We start from the raw sequence: 26,583 nt of genomic DNA, 5'->3' as shown, positions 1-26,583 counted from the left end.
TAATCATGCTGGGTGACACATGGCATAACTGACACAAGTGATGGCTTCAGTGTTGGGTCACAGAGTATTTACATGCATCACAAAGATTCCATTTCTGCACAGAAAGACTATCTCCAGGAGTCTTCAGTGTCATGATCCAAATACAGTGGCTACACCAGAAAGGTTGCTAATCCAAGTGGAGTAGGTACTGGTGACCGAGGCCCTGAGAAATCCCACTTTAAGAGAGAGTGAGAAGAGCAGAGCTCCTAGCCATCCCTGAGTTGTTCTCAGCTACACAGCTGTACTCTCCCCCGTCACTTAGGACTAAGCCTGTTATGAACAGATTGTGGAACCCTATGCCACTTTCCTCAGCACTGAACCTTGATCCTTGGACCAATTTTCCATCTTTGTACCAAGAAACCGTGGGTCTCGGAGAGCCACGAACCAAACACTGGAAGTATGCTGCTGTCCCTACCGGTGCATGACCATCAGAAATACCTTTGATAAATCTGGGGGGGCCTTCCACCACCTGGAATTCAAAAAAGCTGTCTGCATATTTGCTCCTTAAGACTAATTCCTCCTTCTGACTGCTTAAAGTCACCTTGCTTGTCCTCATGGTCACGGCGGACACCTGGGATTCTCCTATGGTGAGGAAGCCTCGGCAGATGGCCTCGCCCACACTATTCACAGCTCTGCACCTGTATGTTGCACTATCGGAAGGGCCGACGTCTCGGATCTTAAGGCAGTGACTACCTCTCTCCTCGCTAATTATGTACTTCTCGTCATCTGGCTCAATGCACATATACTCCTTAAACCATCTGATTTCGGGGGCGGGGATGCCGATGACTGAGCATTTGAACACAGCATCGGAATTTTCTGGAATTCGAAAATCGCAAACGGGTGTTATGAATCGAGGGGGCATTTCAAATGCTTCCAAATCAATGTTAAAATCTGTGCCCTCTTTCCCTCTGGCCTCCTTGCTGGGATCTGCTAAATTCAGCGGGAGAATGTCTAAACTCACAATCACGCTTTTATGATCGGGAGTAAATTCAGGAACTGTGACTATTTTCACCTGCTTTTCAAATTCCTGCACCTCCTTGTCACTTAGCTCCACTTCCAGGACAATCTCTTGAGGAGAGGGTGTCCTTGATGAGTTGGTGTTTTCCAAGTCAAACTCCATGATGTGCTGGTGGGTGACTGGTGGTGGGAGGGCCACAGCTCTTTCCTCTTGGGGTATTACGTCCACCTTTGCAAAGCTCTTCGCCTCCCCGATGATGTTCACCGCATGGCACACGTACTCTCCCCCGTCTCCTTTCTGAACGTTAGAAATTTCCAGAGAGCACACGTTGCCCACTCTCTCCATTTTGATTCTGTCATCCGGCTCCAGCAAAGATTTATTTCGATACCATTTCACGCCAGGGACCGGGAGGCCCTCAACTTCAACGATGAAGCCCAGTGTTGTATTCTCGTATACCTTCCTTTTGCTTAGAGGTTCGAGAAAAGATGGAGGCATTTCATTGTCTTTGGGCTCAACAGCTTCATTGGGGGTGCCGAACGAATCGGAACGCCACAGTTCATAAGATGAGCTCCTCTCTTCCGTAGGCGTGTGGAAATGTTCATTTGCCGTGCTGTCTTCCCTCTCTATTTTTGACAGGTTCATGTTTACATTTCTAGTTTGGTTTGGTCCTCTAGTAGGAACAAAATCTCCCTCTAGTCTCTCCCCTGGGGGAGTGGAGTATCTCTCTAGGGCCTCCCCTGGGGGAGTGGAGTATCTCTCTAGGGTCTCCCCTGGGGGAGTGGAGTATCTCTCCAGGGCCTCCCCTGGGGGAGTGGAGTATCTCTCCAGGGCCTCCCCTGGGGGAGTGGAGTATCTCTCCAGGGCCTCCCCTGGGGGAGTGGAGTATCTCTCCAGGGCCTCTCCTGGGGGAGTGGAGTATCTCTCTAGAGGCTCCCCTGAGGGTGTGGAGTATCTTTCTGGTACTTCACCTTCAGAAGGGGTAGAGTATCTTTCCCCATTTTCCTCTAAAGGTGTCGAGTATCTCTCTAGAGTCTCACCTCTTGAATTTGCTACATATTGCTCAGTTACTGAAGGTTTAAAATATGAATCGGGAGGCTTGGGAGACTCTAGATGCTCTACAGAGGATGGTGGGCTGTAGAACTGATCTAACTCAGACATCTCACTACTTGTACTTCCCACATCAATGGAGATATCAGACTCGGGAGAATAGGGCCGCCCCAAGGAGTCCTGTCTCTGCTTGTAATATTCATACACGGTGTTGAAAGTCACTTCCTCAACCTCCATTGAAGTGACTGAGTCACTCTGGATGAGTCCTGCCTTATGGTTGGTGTCTCTAGCTTCAGGTACCTCACACTTTCCCACAGCAAGTAAGTACTGTGTTAGGGAGGTCTCAGATCCCCTCGTTTCAGCTGTCTGGGCCTCCTCTGCTCTAGGAAGATGTTCAGGAAAACAAGTTTCTATCTTCTCTCCTTCCACAGTGGAGAAAGAGCTTTCAGTTTGAACATGAACTTCCTGAGAGATTTCTTCTCCTGAGGCCTCAGTCGTTTCACCTCTCTGTTCATCGGGATCCTGCTGCTCTCCAGTCACCAAGAATGGCAAGCACTGACTCAGAGAGAGCTGTCTGTGAGGCGTGTCTGCCTGCTGAACATCCCCTCTGGGGTCATCCAGAGTTCTGGTGTATCCCTGAGTCACACCAAATGCTGGTGTCAAGGTGGATTCCTCTTCCGTTTCATGATCCCCCAAAAGCTCTCCCTCACTGGCTGCCCTTTTCAACTGTGAGATGAAACTCCTTTCTCCGTTTTCTACAGAACCATTCTTCTCAGAAACATGACTTTCTCCTGTGTCAGCAGATGAAGTCTGAAATAAAACCCATGATTCATCGACTGCTTCAGAGAAAGGCTTAAGTGCATGGTCAGTTTTTAAAATTGCCGTGTTTTGTTCCTGTGCGTACTGAAAGTTCTGGCAGATAGAAATGTCCTCTTCGTTGTGCTTTTCTTCCTTGCTTTCAGTTTCTTGGCCCTGGAACACCGTGCCTGGCTCTTCTATGTGAGAATACATTTGCTTTAGATCAAAGACAATGTCTTCAGGATTAGCTGTTTCTGAAGCAGGTTGTTGAGTTGTTAAAGAGCCTTCACCTTGTAGGCCATTGGCCAAGTCTTGGACCGTTATTCTTGCACTTTCTGTCTGTGAGTGAAACTGCTTTAGGTCAAACGTGACAGGTGCTTCCAACTCAACCTTTTCTGAGACTACAGTTCGATCAAGAGGAAGCATTTCTTCCTGTTGTTCCCTCTCTTCCATTTCCAGTTTCCCATGAGCCTGAGAAGAAAGCTGCTTCAAATCCATCACGATGCTAGATAAATCTGCTTCTGGGTGTGAAGACATTTCCACCGCCGGATGCACATTTCCTCTCAGATCGCTGGAGCCTGATTCTTTTTGCTTTAACGAGAACTCTAGATCATCTGGTTTCTTCTGCGGGGAGCTAACAAATGATTTCTTGGTCCGTCTTTTTTCAAAAACTCCCTTTTCTGCACGATGCAGCTTTTCAAATGCAATGACTTTATGCTTCACCCTTTTCCCTGGATAGTACCATTCTCCTTCAAGGGCTTCCTCACAGGTAGTGTAAAGTGAGCCTTCTGTGCCCCGAACTGCATCAGAGGTCCTCTTGGAATGGACATAATCACTTTGAGAATGCCCTTCAGTGTTTCCCCATTCTGGCCCTCTATTTCCAAAATCATCTCTGCCTTCTTTTCTGATATTGGCTTCCCTGAAATCATCACCAGCTGGGTAAGCAGTGTCCTCTGTCTGGTGTGGCTGAGACCGTTCCCTTACATGACCCTCATCTTGGCCCTGTAGGAATTCAGCTCTGTGAGGCATACTGATGTCGGTGGGTCTAGAAGCACCCTGCATAGATTTGGGTACTTTTTCATCAGAAGTTGTACAGTATACCTCATTTTTCCCAGTTGCCTGCCCAACTGTCTCAAGGCTTTGAAAATACTCCCTTATAGTATATTCTTTTGTATTTGATTGGGCAGCAAAAGGACGAACTGGGTCATCATAAAAGTGTGTCCTTATAGAGCCTTCTTGAATGTGTGCTTGTTGGTTTTTGGAATATTGTGCATAAATTCCACTTACATTTTCCAAACGACTATATTCCCTATAAGAGATAGGTTCTACAGTTAAATCTAACATGTTCTCAGCGATGCCTGAACTGTTCTCGGCCACACATTCATATCTTCCAGAATCTTGTGAATTTACATCATTGATATATAACCTGTAGCTACAATTAACTTCCTCGACCTCGAACTTCGGGGTCTGCTTTACCATGGCTCCGTTATGAAACCATGTGACCACTGGCTGAGGCTCTCCCGATATTAAGCATTCTAGCATTATAGAATTCCCTTCCCTACAACTGGCATTCCTTGGCATTTCCTGTAATATTTTTGGCGGTTCATTGGTAATATCAGAGGAGAATATAAACTTGTGTTTTGGAGAGTGCATAGTTTGATCTCGAGATGTTGCCTCAGGCTCCAACTCAGGTAGTTCCCTGCGTTCTCTGTCCTGTTCTGGGGTTGGAGTGGCTGCAGTTATTTGAATTTCTACAGGGAAGGAGAGCAGCTCTGCTTCTGCAGAGGGGAGCTTCAGGGGGTGTGTTGGTAGCATATGAAGGTGCTCTTGGCTCTCTTGACTGAAAGATGGGTGAGTACTTTTGGCCTGGTCAAACACCAAGGCCAGCTCCTCCTCTTCATCTGTGTAGTCAGGCCACACTGGGACCTTAGGATGCTGGAAATCATACCTTGGCTTTGGCCTCACTCTAAGCATCCCCATGGCTTTCACTGTTCCATACTGGTTAAAGAGCACACAGGTAACAGAGCCACTATGTTGAGGCTGTACAGCAGGGAAGGTTAACGTTGAGTAGTTCTCGAATGTAACAGTGGTAAAGCCTTGACTACGTGGTATGGGCAGCTCATTGTTATACCATGTCACTATGGGCTGAGGGTACCCTTGAAAGTGACATACAAATTTACAGCTATCACCCTCATAAACTTCTTGGGTGTCAATACCCTGCAGAAATGAAGGTGGGCAACGCTGTGGATGTCTTTGGAAGTAATGTTCGATAGGTCTTGTTTTCTCCTCCTGCTCAGTGTTGAGTTCTTCTGCTTTCATAGAAGCAGAGTCCTGCTCTTCTCTCCAAGCCCTCTGTGTTGCTTCTTCACTATCCACATCTTCACTTTCTTTAATCTTTACAAGTGTATCCAGAGGTTCACTGGAATATGGTGTGAGAACTTGAGAGATCTTTTCAGGAGCGTTACATAGCACCTCACTCTTACATTCATGTGTTTCCTGACCAGAGGTGAACATTGCTGATTCCGTGATCATGATGCTGTTCACAGCCTCTTCAAACTGCTCCCTTGCTTGCATGTCTGCACTTACTAGGACGCTCTCATACAAGTCGCCCTTTGGTGGGCTTTCTTCTGGGAAGGTCTCTTGGCCCAGGGTACTTTCAGTCTGGAGAACGTCTTCATCACCAGTCTCTTGGACACTTGGTGGGGTTTCTCTATTTTGATGTATTTGATTAGGAAGGGAGTGTGGATTTTGGATGATTCTTTCAGCTGAGTTATTAGCCCTATCCCTGTCTCCAGCAAGCTCCCACACAAACCCACTCTTCACCTCCTCTGTAGAGAATGGAGCGTCTCTAACAAAATCCTCACTTCTCATGGTCTTTGAGCTTATTTCAGACGATGTGTCTAAAAGAGAGAATTTCTTCTTCTCTAGGAAGACTTTTCTGGCCTCCCGTAACCGCTGCAGCTTCATTTTCGTTTCCTCATCTAGGAAACTTTCACCTACATGAAGCCACCCTCTGATATCCGGCTTGCTTTCTGACCACTCATCCCCATACACACAGCCCACTCTAACAGGGCCTGTGGTTCCAAAGTGGATTGTTCTCATCATTCCCCTCTGTTCTACATCTTGCTTTTTGTTAAAGGGGGAGCCAGTAAACCTCAGGTCAACCTTAATCCTCTCTCCTCGCCTTTCACCTACGGACCCTATGTTTTCACAGGTCTGTCCTGCCCTTTTCAGAAATTCTAAGTATCTCTCATCTTGCCCTTTCTGGATAACGTGCAACGATGCACTGGACTCGGCCGACCCCTCGCTATTAACTGCCAAGAACCTGTAACTCCCGGAATCTCGGCCTTGGACCCTCTTCACCTCTAAGCAGGAAGAGTGCCGGTGTAAGTCACTCTCTGTTTGTATGACCCGGCGAAGACCTGTTGGGATGGGCCTGTTATTATGGAACCAGGTCACCTCCGGAGCTGGGCAAGCAACCAGCCTGCACCTGAACACAGCAGGTTCACCCTCAAAAGCGTACTGAAATGTGAGTTTCTGAGTCAGCGTCGGCTTGAGACACTCAGGCCAGGAGCTCATGGATGCCGTTCTCCTGGCATATCGCCTAGCCATCAGGGAGTGGCTGTCTGTGTCTTCAGAGTCAGAAAAGGCACCTCGAGCAGTTCCCAGGCCTTCAACTCCCTCCTCCGAGAGTTCTCCTGAAAGATAATTAAATTGCAAAGCATTTTACTATTTTCCACAGCCCTTGAAAAAGTTGGAAATAAATGAAATTGCAAAGTAGGAAATGAAATGAACTGCATGCTGCAGAGTCTCACAAATCCATAAAAAATTTCACTCACCATATTTGTTCGAATAAACGCAACACCATGCTCTGTTTAAAAGATTCTGACTCGACAATCGTTCGTTGTCTGGTCTTTTCTTCAGACTGCTGAAATTTCTTCTTGAACAAGCAAAAGTGCATTTCAAAATAACATGTTCCTGTGTGTATTTGTTTTGAGAGCAGGACAACTTTGCTGTTTTGATGGCTAAGAGGAAAATCTTACCTGACTTGCAGAGAGTAGAATAAACGCCCTTTCTGATCCTTTTGATTGTAGATTGAAATATTAGATTTTTGAGAATTAACTATTTAAAAATATATAGAACTATAATCATAAATAATTAGATGAAATAAAGTGAGAAGGCGTTTATTCGAACTAATACAGCTATAGAGTCACAACAGTATGCAAATAAAGCAGGCAAGGGGCACATGAGCTATCTGCAAGCCAGTGTAAGAGACGTATCAGTGTTAAAGTGATCTGTATGCATGAGGTGTAGACCAAGAGTGGGAATGTAAGGTTTTCACACATCCTAAAAAGAAGTAGCATTTCTATTACAACTCATTCATGACATTGCATTCTGAAAATGACAGGTTAACGCCCGCTGTTCAATTCAGTTCACCGTGATTTTGAAAACAAACTTCTACTTCATGATTTCATGCACTAAAATGACAATTGCTCATAGGACACACTTTTCAAGATGGCTGCAAACATAAAACTGAATGTGGTTGATAATGTTTCAATACAAGGTTTTCAATTACCATCCAACAATTTACTGTGCAATGCACATAACCACCAGCATACTAAACCAGGCATGCGACACAGTCATATATACTCAAAGAGATATATTTGTACATCTATGCCACATCCCCAGTGATGCCAAGAGAAACAAAGCAGGTCAAGGATTCCACCAATCCTCCAGAATGTCTACTTTAATCTCACAGTCATCATAAAAGTACCTTTCATCTCCATTTCGATCTGCTGCCCAATCCTCTCATGCAAAAGCGATTCAGGGGCTAAAATTGAAAAAAATAAAAACAAAAAACAAGAAAATTTGGTAAGTAACTGCATGCAGTTTCTGAATCAGTTTATTACAATTTATGTAATAAACACCGCCCTTCCATTGCAAAGGAGAAAACGCACCCCACCAAAATACCCGTGCCAGATCAATCAAATCACTGATGTATCAGAGTTGACAGGGTAGTGTCCCAACCCCCATGCCTTTACATGCACTCAGGAAAGCAATTCAAAAGCTAAAATTATCCCCTCTGTCACGTCCTACCAACTGCACTCTTGCTAAGCGATGAAACCCCATTTATTAGGAACATGCACTTGCTTGCTTGCCGCTTTTAGGTTTTCTTCTACAGAATGAAGTTTTGTTTTGCTTTAACTAGTAAATGGCCCCTTGATTTGAATCACCTCTCAGACTTGAAACTGTACAATGTCCAATTACACATCAGCCAGTTAACAGAGACTCCTCAACTCTAAGTTGCTTTTATCACACAAGGAACAGGTATTGGCTTGGGGTACAGTCGGTCTCTAGGACAGCTCCCAGGACAAGGCTGGCAGCCTGAGGCGCATGTTCTTTAATGCATGGAGCACTGGCAGTGGCTGTGTTTTGTTTTGTTTTGTTTTGTTGTTTTTTGTTTTGTTTTATTTTGCATTTCCTTGTGATCTTTGGCATGATATAAATTATAAACTCAACTATTTCTTTAATGGTCCTTTTTACTTCATGGGCCATTTTAGTTGTTTAGTATAATACTTTCAGTGTCTGAATGAAGAGCAGCTTTTGAAAATTTTGTGCCCTGTGATTCTTTTGCTAGTTAAGAATTTAGTTAGGGAAAGGCATACATTAGCTGTGTTTGCAAGAATACAACTCAATGCTGATTGCCACAGGATGGATTGTCATTATAATGAGAAGGAAAGCAGCATGTTAGGTTCAGAAGTAGTATTTGGTATATATATTTTATTATGCATTTAAGACCACCAATCGAACAGCCTCACAAGACAGTTACATTCCTATTTAATCTTTGTGGACAGTCATGTAGCTTATATAAATGATTTAGACCAAAGTAAAGGCGGCACCCACTAATACTGGCTTTATGTTAAATAACTAGATGCTTGTGCTCAATCCTTCATTCTTTAAACACTCAAAAGTATCTCATCTTCAATACTGTTATAAGCATAAGAAATGCTGTCTGGATTTGAAAAAAAAAATCCCCTTGCTCCAGTAATAGTTTAGTAACATAAACAGTTGGAAGGGAGCACAGAAGAATTCCTGGCACAAAGTCTCAATCCTAATCCACTCATGAAGACGATGATCAGCACTGTATTTTTTAGAGGAGGTCTGAAGGAGCCAGACCTTTCACTTCTGTAATACAATCAACTCCTAATTACGCAATGCAGCAAAACTGCCACAGCTTTCACCTACACAACCCCTAGAGAGCACCTCTACATAAACAATTGTTCTGTGTGACTACTGTGCTGGCCAAACACTGCAGTGAGTCTGGGAGCCAATGCTCCGGACAGAGCTACTTCATTCATTTGGACATTTCCAGTGTTTGTTCTGGAAGAAGATCCAGAGAATGCCATTGAACAAAATCGCAGATTCAGAAAAGAATCATCTTTGGGGGGTGAGACTGCAGATGCATTAAATGAATGAATGAGACTGAGTCTCCCATTTGGCACGGAAGATGACCAAAATTCCGGACAGATACATAAGACAGAGCTTTGCTGCTCCCTTGTTAGCTCCGATGTCCATCAACCATTTGACAGACATCAGGGAGGCATTTGTGGCTATTCCTTCCAATAACCCCTGAGCATGGTTGACCTCTGTCCACTGACCCCTTGCCATGTGATCCAGAAAAGGACCTTTGCCTATAGATACAGAACACAAGCTTCAGGCACTTCAAATATGATATTCCTGATCTATTGTAGCTGAGAGAGAAGGTTATGGATAAGGGAAAATGCACTTCTCCCAGACAATTTTTTCTGTGCCCTTTCAGACACAAAAGAGATTCAAGCACAAAAACAACTAAAATAATGTCATTGCCATGAGAAAACTGCTTATAATTTCAAGAGAGTATGAGACTGTAAAAGCAGTATCATTTATAGAAAAATTATCTACAGACCATTAATTGTCTTTCCTAGAGCTTTGTCTATCTAGAGCTTGTGTTATATAACCAAGCAACAAGAAAAAGAAGAGAAGGTAAAGCTTTCTCACTTGTCTAGGTCAGAAACACAAACTGGAATGGAAGACAAAGATGAAGGATGCTACTGTCACATGAAGGCATCATGCCAGATGCAGTGTGCTCTAGAATATAGGACCCACACCAGAGAAAATTCACTGCCAGTGGTCCAGCAATGGGTGGTTATTGAAGGCTTATGCAGACAGAGTACATAATGCTGGCTCCTTCTATTATCTTTTCAGCCATGCAGAGGGATACCATCTGGCTCTCTCTCCACCTCCAACCATTTTCTCCTTTGGCTAACTACATTTGACAAGCCACCTGCTCTCCATCGTCTGCTTTACTGTATTATTACGCAGAGGCATCATGCTATGGTGAGATGATACAGTATCATCTGGTAAAGTCAACCCCTCTCCCCCAAAAGAGAACAGCCAAGCAAGCTTGGTGTCTAACAAAATAGTGGTTTCCTACGCCATGAAACACATACGTCAATGAGATTCAAGTACACAGATTAACCTGGGGTTGGAGGCTGTGCGGGCTGTACTGCGTGTTAGTTGGTTAGTAAATTATGATCGGAGTATGCAGGGAAGCAGGCGGCAGGGGCTCTGTTAGTAGTACTGGGATGGTAGACAGCAAATCAAAGTCCTTGGAGCAAGAGGGGCTTTACCTGCTGCAGTCACTGTGAGCGTAGCTGCACAAGTGGCTTCCCCAGCACTATTGGCTGCTGTGCAAGAGTATTTCCCAGCATGCTCTGGGTAAGCATCAACAATAAGCATTAAAGCCATGCCTGTGGACTCCTCAAAATGGAAAACTACATCTTTTGATGGTAGAATTGGCTGGTGGTCATGAAACCATTGGACTGCCGGTTTGGGAACACCAGAAACCCTGGCGTGAAATCTGACTGTCTCCCCGCTCTGCACCCTGAGGCTTGACAGTGGCTGGATGAAGATGGGCTTTTGGCCAAGGGCCTCCTTCTTAAGTGAAACTGATGGCGAGGCATGCCATTGGGAGTTTGATGTAATTTCTTCAGATTTGCTAAATCCTGAAAAGAAGCATGCCAGTTTTTAATGTCTTTCCCTGTTTAAATAAAAATTCATTTGGAATTGTCTATTTTAATTTTACCACATTTTTCAGTAACAAGCTAGAATCTGACCCAGTCCTAATACTTTGTCAGTATTGAGTCAAACTCACACCAATTCATGACCATTTTCCAGATAGACAAACTGAGACACAAACTGGCTAAGGAATAAAGTGAACTCCACTGCTCATGAAGCCAATAGTGAAGAATGCAGCTAGATTTAGGGATTTAGGGATCTTTCCCACTCTGTTTATAAATCAGACTTTTCTGTTTCGTAAACCAAATTAAATCCATTGTTAAGAAATTTATAATTATAGTCCTTAAAATTAAAGGATTTACTAGAATTTTCCCTAAATCTTTATGTTTTCTGTTTACATCATATAAGTTACATTCATTGAAAAATATATCATGATTCTCTGTGAAATTCTTTTGTTTTGTGTGTGTGCGTGTTGCTGGGGAACAAACTTAAGACCAGAAGCATGCTAGGCAAATGCCGAACCACTGAGCTACATTCCCCGCCATTGTTATTCCTGTTTTGAATTAAAGTCCTGAGGGATTCAGAGAGTGTTTCTGATTACCATATAATTAATGAATAGAAACATTAAATCATCTCAATAGCAGGACTGTCGACACTTAGGGGTCCTTTTAGCCTTGGTGACCATATTCACCCTGTGATCAGACCTGGACTTGTTTAATGTAATGCCTGTGAGATCATAGTTGTGTTAACACAGGACGATAGTCTGGTCTCTATCTTAGCTCAGTAAGAAAGTAAACACACACATCCCTTTCCCCAGAATTTTTTCGTACAGTCTGATACATGCTGATCAGGAAGCAGAAAAGCCAGTGGAGACAATAATATATCACAAAACTTGATGGAGAAAAAATAGGGCAAAACAAAAAGCAAGGGCCCACTGGGAACTGGTCAATGAAACTGTGTGCAACATGGTGGTTTAAACCAGGAGTTAAGTGAGAAGAATGGAAGGACCAATGGTTCACGTGACATCTCCAGTAAGTGTTGCCGGTATTGTGGAATTCTTACCTTCCAGCCTCAGGGTGGCGGTGCTGGACACCTGGCCCACGGCATTATTGGCCACGAAAGTATAAGTCCCTTCATCCTCTGGAAAGGCTTCAGCAATCTCCAGCTGGTAGGTGTCTTCAAACTGTGTCATCCGGAAGAAGCGCGATGGCTTGATTTTCTTGTCTCCGCAGTACCAAGACACTTTCAAGTCTGTAAAGGAAAACATGTTTAAGCCTTTAAAAAATGGGTGGATTTCTCATGACTTATTTGTCAACACAAGCCTGACGAGATAGCAGACCATGTTTCATTTTTTTTCCCCTTAGCTTCAAGGGTCTTACACTTTTCTAATGAACACACCACACCTGTTACTTACTGTCTGACTGGTTTTCCTCTTTGAGGAAGAAATATGATTCTAGAAAAATGCAGCTTGTTTGACTATTGAACTAGTTGCAATGTTTCAAACCCTGAAATTTTAGTTTTATTCTTTCAAAACCATTTTCTTGAAACAGAGCCCCAGGTTGCCCGCACATAAACTTGCTACTTTAGCTGATGCTGACTGACCTCTGACCTCTCACACTCCTGCCTCTAAGTCCTAATGTTCAGGCATGTGACACCATTCCCAAATGTTCCTTCTATTCTTTTGAGGCATTTGCATGCCACATTCAGCTGCTTGAGAAAGAGTTCATTACTGAAGCATTATGAAGGATCTGGAAATTGTGGCTGAGACAAAATGTGAGGAAATCGTCTCCAGCTTGCAGAAGTATAAACAAACGAGAGATCTGAATAGATCAACGTCCCATTGATCCTGAAGTGGACATCCTTACATGTCTACATTTTATTACCAGTGAGCTGATATCAAAAAAAGCTTTAGCAAAATGGTTACATAGAAAATAACTGTTTTCAAATGGAGAGAGAGGGAAAACTCAAAGAATTTAGGCATCCTAGAACTCCTTCAACGATTTTCCATACCAAAATTTGATCTATCTTAATAAAAAGAAAAGGTACAAATCAAGAATGATATAAAATGTTGCTGTGTTGCCATACTTGAAGGAAGCACACACTTTCAGTTAATTGTGTTTAGTGTAGGAACTGAGCCATCTCTCTGGAGCTCAGTCTAGTAGCCCAATCATTCAAAATTTTGGTGCCACTGTTGATCTATGATGTCAACCTCCTTCCAGTGATAGTGATAGCAGCTGTTTATGAACCACAGGATCTTCTTCCTAAAGAAACAAGCCTTGCTACTCCCTAGCTTATAAGGTAATTAGCAATCAGTATGCTGATCATAGAGCTTGCTAGCTCTTGACATTGAACATGTCATTTGATCTCTCCGAGTCATGCTTTTCATCTATAAGATTGGATGAATAAGAATTATGGACTAAACACTGCAGAAAATTGCTGTGAGAGCTCAGTGACATATTACACATGGAACGACCCACAAATGACTTAAGAGTCGTTAAGGCAAAATGAGTCGTGAAGGCAAAAAGTCTGATGCCAAAGGAGATCACTGACGCAGGCAAGGCTGAGCACATGATAAACAAGTGGCACATGTACAGCCATGCCATGAATTAAACTCCATGCTCAAGTGTGTGTGCGTGTCTGTGTGTGTGTGCATATGCCTGTGTATCTCATCTCCGTGGAAGATACAGGACAGGAACTGCTAACAACCGCTTCATAAATGGAGGGAACAGCAACAAAAAAGTGAAGCCTTCCCTGTCAGAGCACGTCTGGCTGGCCTGCCATGGCCTGTGCTGCTCACTGGTGGCTCCTGGCTTCTGTGAGGCACACCAGCCTCCCACTCTGTCCCTTTCACCCTTGGATCTTCTACCAGGAAAAGGTGCCAGAGACCTTCAGCAGCCCGGGATTGCTCACTCATGCTTCAGAAAGTGCCAAGGCTTCCTCCCTCCCTCCTCTGAAAGTTTAGGACAAAGTTACTTGAAAACTCAGAATCCTCTCCTGTTCTGGGAGGCGCGGTTCCCTCTCTTAGGAAATACATGGTCTGGGTATGTTGGGTAAATATTTTCAGTCTCAGGAACAAAACTCCATTACTTTGGAAGTTTCTGGAAGTTTCATGAACTTAATTTACAGCATATCAAAAATATGTCTCCCAAGGGCACACAAACACCCACGTGTATATAATTATCACCACATTCAGGGAGTTAGAGCGTCACGAAGCTCCAAGCTCCACTCTAACACAGGTGTCAGTGACACAAAAGCAATTTTTCTTTACTGATTCTAGAGTTGTGTAGAAGACTTAGAATGCATTTTTGTACCATTTAAGATAAAACTATAATATTATTTGCAGACTAAAAAACATTATACATATATTGTTATAATTATTGCTACCTAGGTGATGCATATCTGTGTGTGTGTAAATTTTTTCTCTAAAATTCAATTAAAATATATTCATTGCAGATAACATCCATTTCATTTTTATATGAATCTACCGCATTAGAAGAACATTATCAAGCTACCTTCCACTTACTCGTACTCAGCATGTCTCAAAACTACACTTCAAAGACACAGTGCATGGAGTTTGCCTACACTTTCTATCCAGCGCTAGTCTCTGAGGCTGTAATGAATGAACGTATTAGCACCACTCACTTGGGAGCCATGCCTACAGGTGCTTTTCGTACATCAAGCTTTAATTACACTCATAAATGGAAACAGGTCTATTAGGTTCTTGATTAGCATGTCCACCCCAGAGGAGGACGGCATTTGGTCAGAAGATCTACTGGAATACTAACTTGTTTAGGAAAATAGCTGTTGGCAAGGCAGAAATTGGGTTATAAACTAATGGAAGAAGCATAATAAACAAAACAATAACTACCAAACTTTGAGAATTCCCCTGTAGTGTTGTAATAAAAAAACTTAAGAAAATGAGGCGGCAATTTTCATCGGGGGGTAAAGAAATTATTCATTCCTTTGATTTATGTTGTGGACATATAAGGTCAGGCCATAATCATAGTGTTTTTAAATGTTTTTTTCAAAGTCAGGTGAGGTGAATGGCTGGTGGTATTTGAGGGGCATGCCCATGATTATAAACAAAAGCAGACAACTGTGACTGAACGGCATATGGTGAACATTGTGTTAGAGGCTGCCATGAGTTTTTCTTTTTAACTTAGCCTTGGCAATTGATATTATTCATTTATCAGTCATTCATTTCACCCATCACCAATTTTTATTGATTATCTACTTTGGACCAGGTATTCTCCTAGGGCCAGGATTCCCTCATTCCTAGACCCTCTTCCCTTTTGGGAGTCACTATTTTTTCCCCAGCACCAGGTTCTAAACACTAAGGCCCAATTCCCACCCTTGTGAGATACACATTCTAAGGCTTAATACAGTAGTATTGTCATCATGAACACGAGGGAAAGACGACAGACGACCAGATAAATCATTTGTTCATATACAGGGAACACACTGGAGTCACAATTCCAATTTCACCTTTGAATCTAAAGCTTAAGCGTTTGTCCACAACAGGAAAATACCTTTCACATACATTGTCCAATACCGCCTCACATATAAATAGTTTCTTTGAAATCTATGAAAATGCTACTATAAGCCAATTCATAAGAATTATAAGTTTTGCCACAATTTCCCAATTAAAAGACTAAACATGTAGCCACAATTATAAGATGTTTTAAAGGTATTTGTGGAAAAAAAAATCTTTAAAGATTTTTCAAAGATTAAAAGATTAGTTGTACCACCTCACCAGCCATTTTAAAAGGAACAAGCAAGGAGTATATATAATTATTATATATGTATTAATGATATATACATACAAAACAAAATCTATATAAAACAGTAGTATATGTGTGTGTGTGTATATATATATCATCCAATATACATATACATATGTACATATATATTCCGGATCCAAACCTTACTCATGAGAGAGGTTTATGATGTGTAAGAGGTTGAGAACACTGTGCTTCCCACATCCTCTGTAAACTGTAATGACCCATTTTCACTCAGTGCCTACCTGTCCCTGAAACTTGGCACTGGAAACGCGCTGGCCGCCCCTCAGAAGTAACTGTGTCCTGAAGTGGAGTGACAATGGCAGGAGGATAAACTGGCATTTCCTGATCCGGAGAGATGACTTCTGGAACTAAAGAAAGAGGCCTCAGCATTTGTCATGGTTAGTTTCCCCCACAGCTCTCCCTGTTGGGCACCACAGGAGAGTGATTACAGAGCTGGCCAGCAAGCTATTGTTACTACCCTGTGACAACTTCCGGCTGGCTTCTAAGAGCTTCTCTGTGGCCGGGAAAGTCACTGGGCCTTCCTACCTTCCACAGAAAGGGAAGCTGATGTGGTGGCTACGCCATAGTCATTCTTGGCTTCACAAGTATAGACAGCTGCATCTTCCGGGAAGGCCTCAATGAGCAAGAGTGTGTACTCCTGCCCGTCGTGGAGAAATTTGCACTTGAAGCCAGTGGAAAGCAACTGCTCCTCCTTGTACCAGGAAATTTTGGGCTGCGGTCTGCCGGATATCACGGCGCAGAAGCGAGCAGGCTTGCCAGACTGTATGGTGACAGGCTGGAGCTCCTGCAGGACTTGGGGTGGCTCAGGAGCTGGAAGACAACACCAGAAACCAGCCATGAAGGAGGGGAAGGACGGGCAGTGTGCAACTCGTTTGTTTCAAGATGTGTGTGTCTAGAAACAAAACCTCAGCGTTGTGATCTCTTCACTTGCCTCAGAATATCAGAAATAGTCTTTGTGCTAAGAGGGAATTTTTTCTCTCTCTTAAGAAAGGAAATAACTTCAGAAAGATCTTTTAAAGAATGTTTCATGGGAGGTACTGAGAGTGTCAAGTATAACATCATCATTCGGCTTTGTTGTCGGGCATACCAATGGAAAGCTAAAAATGTAGAACAATTCTCATATCCTACTTATTTTTAAAAGTCATTTGAGCAAATTCCATGGTGAAGAGGCTTATCACATCCATATTTCTTCACTTTATAAGTGTTTATTATTGTGTGTTGAGTCATAATCTTTCTGTTACATAGAGAGGCCAATGGGACACAGCCTGTAAGCATTGACTGGCTCAATGCTATTCTACATCAGAAATGCAATTAAACAGGTTTAACAAAAGCCAGCTTTATGATTATGCTAATCAGTGTATACTCTCAGTGTTGGATGGGACCTCAAACACGGGAAAAAGGCTGGTGTCTAGGGAAAAGGCTGGTGTCTGGCACCTCCTGGCTTCTCTGCCCTTCCATCTCTCTACTGCTGCTGCAGAGGAAACAAGACTAAATGCCATGACAACCCCATCATCTAGGGCCAAAGGGGAGTATGGTCAATGGATCATTTTGAGGAATGTTGAGACAACTCCTAGCACCCCTCCATATGACTCAGGGAGTTTTGCTCCAAGAGAGCTAGAGATGTGGCTGGGAGGCAGCTTCTGTTCTTTTCTGGGAGTCTAGCAGATTAGTCTCTGGTCCCGTAAAGCTTTAAATTCAGAGCTAGGGTTTCAGATGAGGAGCACAGGACTTTACTGAGACACCCCCACCCCCACCCCCACCCCCACGACCGTTAGGGAGCTCCTGGTAGCATGAGAAAGGCAAGCTCTGGTCTTCAAGCCTGGGGCAGAGAGAACCTCCTAACACTTTGCCTGTGGCTCTCTAGGCACTGCAGGGTCTCAACTGAGAGCTTAGGGGTTTTCCAAGCTTTGCACTGAAGGCTGAGGATGTCCCCATTCATTTCTTGTAATAGTAGCATTATTTACATTTAAGCCATTAGACAGAGAACTCCAATAGCTTAGTGCTGTATCTGGAGCCATCTGGAGTATATTATAACTGACACACAGTGGATGCTCAGAAGTGTCAATCAAACAAATGAAGTTCCAGCCAGCAGGTGCTTCCTGGAAATGACATCTCAATAGCCCCTTCAGGAGCTGCTCTCCTCTCCACAGGCTGATAGGAACACAAATGCAGTTACTTCCAGATGAGTGTCATGGATCTTTTAGAAAACTCCCAGGCACCACTACCATGTTAGCGGCATAAAAGAGCTTATTGCAGATGCAGCTACAAAATACGTTGAAGTCTAACCACATACCATTGACATAGAGAGTCACAGAGCTCCTGTTTCTCCCTGCCACAAAGGTGTATTCGCCTGCATCGCTATGTCGGGTCTCAGATATACACATGCGGTGGATTCTTCTCTCCACCACATACTGGTGTCGTTCTTGAACTTGGAAATTGATTTCAATGCCGTCTTTGTACCAGTGGGCATCAACGTCATCTTCGTTGACCTCAAACTCAACAACAGCACGCTGCTTCTCAATGACCTGTTCATGAAGCAAAAACAGTAACAACAAAGAAAACTGAGAGTGAATCTGATTTAAGTTCTGTTAAACCCATTTATTTCTAAAGCCGTTCGCGTAAAGAGCATGAAAAAAATCAACACACCATATGACATATAACAAGTTGGCTGATTACAGCACATTTTCAATTTTTTTTTCCTGTGTGTTTTTGGACAGAGTTCCCAAATCTCTTATTAAGGAATCAAGCTTATACCTGTACTGATGAGGGAGGCTGTCCAGGGCGACAGTTATTTCATCTCTAAATGTTTGTGGCCGAGTAAATAGTAACTGAAATGATGACATTTTACATCTGGAGGCTTTTAATTATTCTTCAATCTGATTTCACATCATATGAACTATAACGTTGTGGGCTACATAGCAGTTAATGTCCTCAGTTTAAAAGTGAGAAAACCAAGGTTCAGAACTAGAAAACCAGGGAAGACTCAGCCGGGTCATACTGAGTTTTCACTGCAAGCGTTAACACAAGGCAGGCTTTCTAAACCATGACTTTTTTTTTTTTTTTTTCTGGAAGAGAAAAATCATGGAGCTTAACTCAAAATGGATTTCTTAGAAAGTCCTCTGTCTTCCATTATGCCATAAGGATAAGCACTGACAGCACAGTGGGAGGTGAGGTGGTTTGAGAAGGCCCCCACAGGCTCTTATGTTCACATGCTTGCTCACCAGTTCGTGGAAGTGTTTGGGAAGGATTGGGGGGTGTGGCTTGCTGATGTAGGTGTGTCCCTGGGGATGAACTTTGAGGTGTCAAAGCTGGTCTCGTCTCTCTACCTGCTGCCTGTGGGTCAGACTGGAAAGCCCTCTGCTTTCCCATACCATGCCTGTCTGCTTCCCACCATGATGATCATCATCAATTCCCTGCAACTGCAAGCAAGCCTCCAGTTAAGTACTTTCTTTGTAAGAGTTGCCTCGGTGTAGGTGTGTCTTCAAGCAATAGAACAAGGACTAAGAGAGATGGCAAAAGTGTCTGCTGAGCATCCTTGCTAAGAATCCAGCATGGCTCACACTGGGGTTACTCTTAGGCCCACAGCAAGCATGCACAGACACTACAATCCTACATATCTACCTGTCCATAGGAAAAAACGCCCAAGAATATGACATCATTTGGAGCTATTGTGGGACTGTCACAATTTAAATTTTAGCTTGTTTCTGACTGGAGGTTCACGGCAGGTAGCAAAGTTTCTACAGCCGTTTCAAAATGTTATCTTTAGCTTATGCATTTGGGTGTTTTCCGTAGATATATGCCTGTGCACCATTTGCAAGCCTGGGGGAAGCCATACGTGGGCATCAGCATAGGAGTGGATAAAAACTACTGATGATTTGTCAAACACAAAAACATCAGCATGTAGATAATACCTGAACCTCCTTTTTGATGCTTCGGATGCGGACATCTCTGCCCTCCACGAAGAGGTTAGCGGTCGACATGTTGCCTCCTGCCACCACGGTGTACTTCCCAGCGTCAGACATCCGTGTGGATGGGATCAGAAGGCGGTGGACGTATTTCTCCTTCTGAATCTTTATCCTGTGGGTGGAAGGAAACTAGAACTTAATGCATGGGATCACAGGAATGCTGGCAGAGTTGGAACACAGCAAGGCAGAGCTATTGACCTGTCTGCTATCTGAAGCTCTTGGCCATCTTTCATCCACTGGACAGTAATGTCGGGTTCGGAAACTTCACATTCAAACATGGCTCGTTTCTTCTCCAGAACCTTGATGTCTTTAATGTGTTTCCTAAATTCTATATGACGAGCTGGAGAACAGAACATGAAAAATTGAGCACTTGGTGATATATAGCCCACACGCCATTTGTTCTGTACCTCTGCAGAGGTATCTGACCCACAGACAGGGGCCTGGATGTACCCCAGGATAAGCTATGGATGTGGCCCAACTCTATAAACAAACTTAGAATATTTTAAGAATGGCTCAGAACTTATTTTGTAAGCTGGGTGCATTGTTATTACATATGAGTAAGACACCATCTTGTTACAAGGCCATATAAAATAAACATTCACATGTTGTCAATTAGTTAGTACATGTTTCAGTTAATGAATGCAGCTGGGCACCCTGGATTTAACATGTGGGCCAAGCCAATGTGGCCCAGAGAAGCCAAAAGTCTAGACAGTCCTGATTCAAAGTGTTTCATTCAATGGCTTCCTCACTATATGTTTTATAACCATCCCCATAATTCTAAAACCATTTCATTTTCCCCAGAAAGAACTCAGGCATAACTTAGCCATCATATTTGAGAACACTTGCCATCACCTCTCGCTAGACAGAAGCTAATGATGTATGTCTCAATAGGCTTGTGTATTAGGGCCATTTCCTATAAATGGACTCATACTGCATGTGTTGCTCAGTGGCTGGCTTCTTTCATTTCTTGTAATATTTTCAGCATTTACCCGTATTAAAGCTTGTGCTAGTAATTCCTTTTTATTTCTAATTACCACCCCAATTGGATGGACATAACACATTTTACTTATCCATTCCTGAATTGAAATAGTAATCCTTTACATGGTGTATTTGACATCTTTGTCCCTGTGGATACATTGAAAAAGTCATACCTTCCACATAAAGGGTGGCTGTCGATGTGGCTTTTCCAGCCACAAAAGTGTAGTCAGCAGCGTCCCCAAAGTGAACATTCCTGATGTTCAGCGAGTGGGTGAGCTTCTTGGTTCTCATCTGACACCTGTCCGTTGACTTGATCTCCACGCCGTTCTTTAACCATTTATAGGAGATACCCTCGTAGTTTACCGTCACCTCGAAAGTTATGGTGTCTTTTTCTTCTGCGTTGATGTCTTTCAGCATGGATGTAATCATGATTGCTGTGGAGGAAGATGGAAGAAAAGTGAAAGGATGTGACGTAAGTAAGGAGTGGGCTGTAACACCTGCAGAATGGGATGGTCAACGTTTCTGGCCTGTGTTGATGTGGTTGTAATTTAGAGGTGGGAGCTTCAATGCCGTTCACGTATAAACAGCTGAGAGGGTGACAGGGACAAAAAGTGACAGGCACCGTGTCATCTTCCTAGATAGATTTCTGATGATACTGTAATTAGAAACTTTTATGCCCATGAAGAGGCTAGCAGAGACTCATGGTGAACACAGGGTAGATGTTTCGTCAAGAATGATTGTAACAGATTCAGTGATTGTGAAAAAAGTGTAAGATATGTAAGAACACATCTGCTAAATATTGAGATATGTTTATGTGCACATATACACATCACTTATCTCCTACAGACACGCACATGCAAACGCTCATACACACAAACATATAGATACACTCACATACACATACTCATACACTCACTTACAAGCACTTACGTCCATCTATTTACTTACGGGTCACTGTCAGGGTAGCGCTGACTTGGTCATTGCCACAAACAAACGTGTATTCTGCTGAATCCTCAGTGCTTGTGTTCATGATGATGAGCTGGTGGAGTTTTCCCTGAACAACTATCTTGAACTTTTCGCTCATCTCAATTTCCACCCCGTTCTTCAGCCACATGGAAGGAACGTTGAAGTGGGAGACCTCACACTCAAAAGACGCAGCCTTGGTTTCAGGAACCTCGATGCTTTTCATGGTCTTTGTGATATGCAGTGCTGGGGGGCGGGGAAGCAGAAAGGTCTCAGTGAGTTCATCTTTAAACACAGATGAAGGAGAAGAGCGCAAACCCGCAAGAACCCCCAGGGGAACACAGCAGGGGCTGCCAAACACTTACTCTCCACAAACAGCTTGGCTTTGCACTCCAGCTGCCCCACCACGGCCGTGTACTCCCCAGCGTCAGACGGGGAGATGTTCTGCAGCATCAGCTTGTGGACTTTCCTCTCGGAGACCAGCCTGTGCTTGTCGCTTGGCTTAATCTCCACGTTCTTGTGGAACCACTTGACTGGCACGGTGTCATGGGAAACGCTGACCTCGAAGGCGACAGTGGCATTTTCCAAGGCCGTCACATCCTTCGGCTTTTTAATAATCTTGACAGCTGGCGAGGAACATTGGAGAAATTCAGCAACGCAGTCGACACAATACCAACCTCCAGTTGTGTACCTGTGCAAGCTTGAGTCAACTTACTCTCAACGTGCAGCCTGGCGCTGGCTCCTAGCCTTCCCAGTTTGAAGCCGTACACAGATTCATCCGCCATGGAGCAGTTTTTAATCCTCAGAGAGTAAAGTGTTCCTTTGACTGAGATCTCATACTTGTCGTTGGAGTCCAGGACGACTCCATTTTTGATCCACTGGACTCCTTTGACGTCTGGGTGTGTGAGTTCAACAGAGAAGACGGCATCCTGGGTCTCTGTCACGGTGAGGTTCCTCAGCGTCTTCTTGATTTTAACAGCTGTAGAAGAGGTAAGGACTGGTTTAGAAAATATCGATGATGGCCAGCAAGCCAAAGACGTCCTGAACCTGGTCACCACCAGTAAGCTCGCAAAAGAATGGTTAGCCAACGCTTTGTGGTTCTGTAGTCCCTCGTTTTAGCAGACACTTGGCCATTAGTTAAGAAAATCTGTGATCCAGTTGGAAGTGGATATTGTACAATGATTGTTCTATACTTCAGCGATAATGAAGTTTGCATAACATATACTGACAGCTTAATAGACTGGTTGGAGAAAGGCAGAAAAGGAATGCCGTCTCAGAGCATCTGATGCAACTTTCACAGACCCTAAGCAATGATTCCAGCATCAACAAATAACAAACAAACAAACAAACAAAAAACCACCTATCTGATGAACATCTGTATATCCTCATACAGGATTTAAAGGAAGAGTTGACAAAGTAATGAAGATTTCAAATGAAGATGTACGTGACACTAAACGGCCATTCAGCTCGACTTTCACGGTGCTAACAGTTAAGCCTGTAGTAGGGTTTGGGAAAGATGTTACTGACCTTCTACTTTCAGCTTGGCAGATGTTTTGGAGGTTGCCACCTTGTAGGTGTATTCTCCAACATCATCCAACTTGGCAGCAGCAATTACAAGTCTTCTTTTGTGGCCATCAGATTCACTCCTGAAGTTGTTACTTAGGGCCAGGTGCTTTCCGTCCTTTAGCCAGTCCCCCTCAGACTCAGGGTTGGCAACTTCACACTCAAACACAGCTTCCTGGGATTCAGCGACAGTCTGGTCTGTGAGTGGCTTGGAGATGGCCCCGCCTTCAAAACCAGAGAGGGTATATGTGAGTCCTTTTAAACATTCACAGACTAAAGACATTGCTGTATAATTAAACATCAAATATCAACTTGCAGGGCATGATTTTAAACATTAGAGTATTTTTACCTATATTTAGAAAGTATCACAGAAATCCCTTGTTTTAAGTATGCATGATTAAAATGCAGAAAACACATTGTGGAAAGGAAAAAAGTTTAATACAGAATTCTGAAATCTGTAACACATAGCATGCCACATAGATAGCTGTCAGCGCATTTCCTTGTTTTCGAAAGCTTGCTATTTGTCCTTTAAGAATGATTTTCTTAGTACATGTTTGGTTTGAGATTTGAGAAAAATTTTGCTGAACAAAATGTCAAAGTCAATGATTTGTTTGTTGTTTGCTTGAGACAATGCCCTTCTCTGTAACACTGTATGGCCTCAACTTCATGGAAATCCTTCTGCCTCAGCCTCCCAGTGCTTGGGATTATAGACATAAACCTATAATCATGTCCAGCTTTCATTAGTGTTAAGTATCTTTCTTATATACCCCAATTCCCAGGGTTGAAAATACCATTTTTCCCCCCAGTGTTATCTACTGTAGCTTCACTCCATCATTACTGGAGACAAAGGTAACCACATTAACACAACATTGCTTATGCATCTGTTTTTTGCTAAATTCTGAATTCTTAAAATACATGCCCACTTCACTTTTGTGTTTTGAGTTTCTAGTAATATCTCACCTATGGTACCAGGCTAAGTCAAACCATTTAGGGGCTTAAAGCCTGTGTTTTCACAGGTATTTAAAATAATGGTATTTAAAATAATCTTATAAAAGTAAATTGATCTGAGATTTTATTTGATAGGTCTTTTATGGCCAACTTTCTAAAGAAATATTATGTCATAAATATAAATTTTGAGACTTTCATATCATTTTTACCACATGACCTGCTTATATACACGAATGGTTGAATCTGAGAATAGCCCCCAATTCCTCAGTACTCAAATGTAATGGACCAAAAACATTAATGATGATTTCTACTTCTGTGTTGACAACTAGACTATAATTACTAATCTTTGTTCTAAAGCTAAGGATTTCTGCCAAATGGGAAAGGTTACATAATTAAGTTGTATTTGTAATAAGAAATATTCATTGGGTCCACAAAAAAAATGAAGTAAGAGAAAAATGTTTTAAGAAGCAAATATGCTTAAAAATAAACAAATCTTTATTGAAGCAAAGTTAAAATGAAGCTTGGTTTAGCAAACATCTATTGATCATCTCTCCTAAGGAGCATACAGAGAAGACAGAAAAGCCATTAATTCTATGTTCAAGGGCCATATGCTATCAGGTGGGAAAAGGAAAGAGGGAATAAGACAAGTGTATATTAATGACCATGAAGGAGTTGGAGAGAAAGGGATCCTGGGGTTGGAGAAAGAAGTGAAGAGGTTAAAGAAGGTTTCACAGAAGAGATGGCACCTGATATACAGATGGTGTCTGAGGTAGGGCTGAGTAGACACTCAGTTTAGGCAGAGGAGAGGGCCTGGTCAGCCTTGAGATCATCGAGATGAGAGGCGTGGCAGTGGGAAGTAGATGGGGTTTGAGGGGAAGTGGGAAGCCTTTATAATCACAACCTTCTCCCCAGCAGGGCTTAGACTGAATAACTAGGACACAAACCTGCCACGGTAAGCTTTCCAGACGTTGTATTTTCTCCAGCATAAAATGAATATTCTCCTTCATCATCTTTCATCATATTCAGGACTGTCAGTTTGTATATTTTCCCATGAGCTTCAATTTTATATTTAGAACTGGGCTTAATTTCCTTGCCCTTAAAATTCCATACGACATCAATTCCTGAGTGGGATAGCTCAACCTCAAAGACCACATTTTGAGTTTCTGTGCATGTCAGGTCACGGAGACCTCTGATAATTTTAATTTCTAAGGGAAAAGAAAATATTGGATGGTCATTATTACAGTGAGAGTGTAAAATGCTTAAAGCAATGGCTGGTTACATGGAAAGATCCTTACTCTCTACAGAGAGGTGGCAGCTGGTTTCCACCCGGCCAACCATCAGTTTGTAAGGCCCTTCATCAGAGGCATGAGTCCGGTTAATCACAAGTCGCTGTTTGGTGCCTTTGACGATGGACTGGACGCGATCATCTGGCTTGATTTGGTCATCATTTAGGTACCATTTAACAGAAGTTACATCGGGGACTGAGACCTTACACTCCAGTACAGCCTTGGTGCCTTCAATCACATTGACATCTTTTAGAGGTGTTATCACATCAACACCTGCAAAAGAAGACACAAGAAACGATTACAGGAACGTGAAATTTGTTTAAAATGTCTGCACATTCAGTTTCTTTAGTGCAATACCCAAGGGAACATAAAACTAAGTCTGGGGCTACAGTTCAGCATAGGGCTCTTGCTTTGCACGTGCGATACCTTAGGTTTGGTTCCCAGCATCACAAGTTTTTTAAAGGATAAAAATTACAATAAAACTATGTGTGACTCACTATAGACGGAGACATGCCCACTGGTAGAGAGTCCGAGGGCAGGAATAGTGAATGAGTAGTTCCCAGCATCCTCTTTGGTCATGTCCTCAATAAGCAGCATGTGGGACTGTTTGTCTATCACAATGTGAACTCTGTCACTGTGCTGGACTTCTTGGCCATCTTTCATCCAGACACCTTCCACGTTTTCCAAGGAGACTTTGACTTCAAGTTGAACAATGTCACCCTCGCAGACCTTTTGATCACTAAGTCCTTGGAGAATAGCGATAGGCCGGGCTGTGAGAGACAGAGAAAAAATGTCATCATTTTGTCACCAGCCCTACTGATGCACGGGGCAGCTTGTCAGGGATGGGAGGACTCACGTTTCATCTTCAGTTTACAGGTTGTCTTTTTCCCATCGACAACAAAGCTGTACTCTCCCTGGTCCTCCTTGGTTACATCCTTGACGGTGAGGTTCTGGCGCCCACGGCGGGATGTGATTGAGTATTTGCCATTGGACTTGAGCTCCACATCATTGTGATACCATTTGCCTTCTATGTTTTCTGGGGATATAATACACTCTAACTCTCCTGAGTGTGACTCGGGGACTTCTATGTCCTGAAGTTCTTTCACGAACTCAACAACTGCACCTGAAGAATAAAATGAAGGTGAATTAATGTCTTGGGAGAGTTGCACAGCTGGAGG

The 26,583-nt window shown here is 43.0% G+C and overlaps 1 protein-coding gene across 6 annotated transcripts in view; it reads right to left on the bottom strand.

Moving 5' to 3' along the window:
* Ttn (titin) overlaps positions 1–26,583 on the bottom strand; it is a 262,706-nt gene that overhangs the window by 206,371 nt on the left and 29,752 nt on the right. For 4 of the 6 annotated variants that reach the window (XM_060390411.1, XM_060390412.1, XM_060390414.1 and 1 more), the window contains 16 exons: positions 26,262–26,528; positions 25,903–26,175; positions 25,415–25,678; positions 25,064–25,324; positions 23,136–23,396; positions 22,324–22,587; positions 21,974–22,234; positions 21,594–21,854; positions 20,819–21,079; positions 19,866–20,007; positions 19,614–19,779; positions 17,996–18,227; positions 16,228–16,512; positions 15,924–16,049; positions 11,963–12,151; positions 7,617–7,673 (listed from right to left, as the gene is read on the bottom strand). In XM_060390411.1, the coding sequence (XP_060246394.1) occupies positions 7,617–7,673; positions 11,963–12,151; positions 15,924–16,049; positions 16,228–16,512; positions 17,996–18,227; positions 19,614–19,779; positions 19,866–20,007; positions 20,819–21,079; positions 21,594–21,854; positions 21,974–22,234; positions 22,324–22,587; positions 23,136–23,396; positions 25,064–25,324; positions 25,415–25,678; positions 25,903–26,175; positions 26,262–26,528 (3,570 nt within the window). Of the gene's footprint in view, positions 1–217; positions 6,538–7,616; positions 7,674–10,512; positions 10,888–11,962; positions 12,152–15,923; positions 16,050–16,227; positions 16,513–17,995; positions 18,228–19,613; positions 19,780–19,865; positions 20,008–20,818; positions 21,080–21,593; positions 21,855–21,973; positions 22,235–22,323; positions 22,588–23,135; positions 23,397–25,063; positions 25,325–25,414; positions 25,679–25,902; positions 26,176–26,261; positions 26,529–26,583 lie in introns of those variants that run through there. The other 2 variants (XM_060390413.1, XM_060390416.1) reach the window with 2 other exon arrangements.

This window comes from Meriones unguiculatus, chromosome 8 (assembly GCF_030254825.1).
Source record: "Meriones unguiculatus strain TT.TT164.6M chromosome 8, Bangor_MerUng_6.1, whole genome shotgun sequence".
NCBI lineage: Eukaryota > Metazoa > Chordata > Mammalia > Rodentia > Muridae > Meriones > Meriones unguiculatus.
Note: the sequence above shows the minus strand (reverse complement) of the source record. Positions and strands in the feature narration are given on the sequence as shown.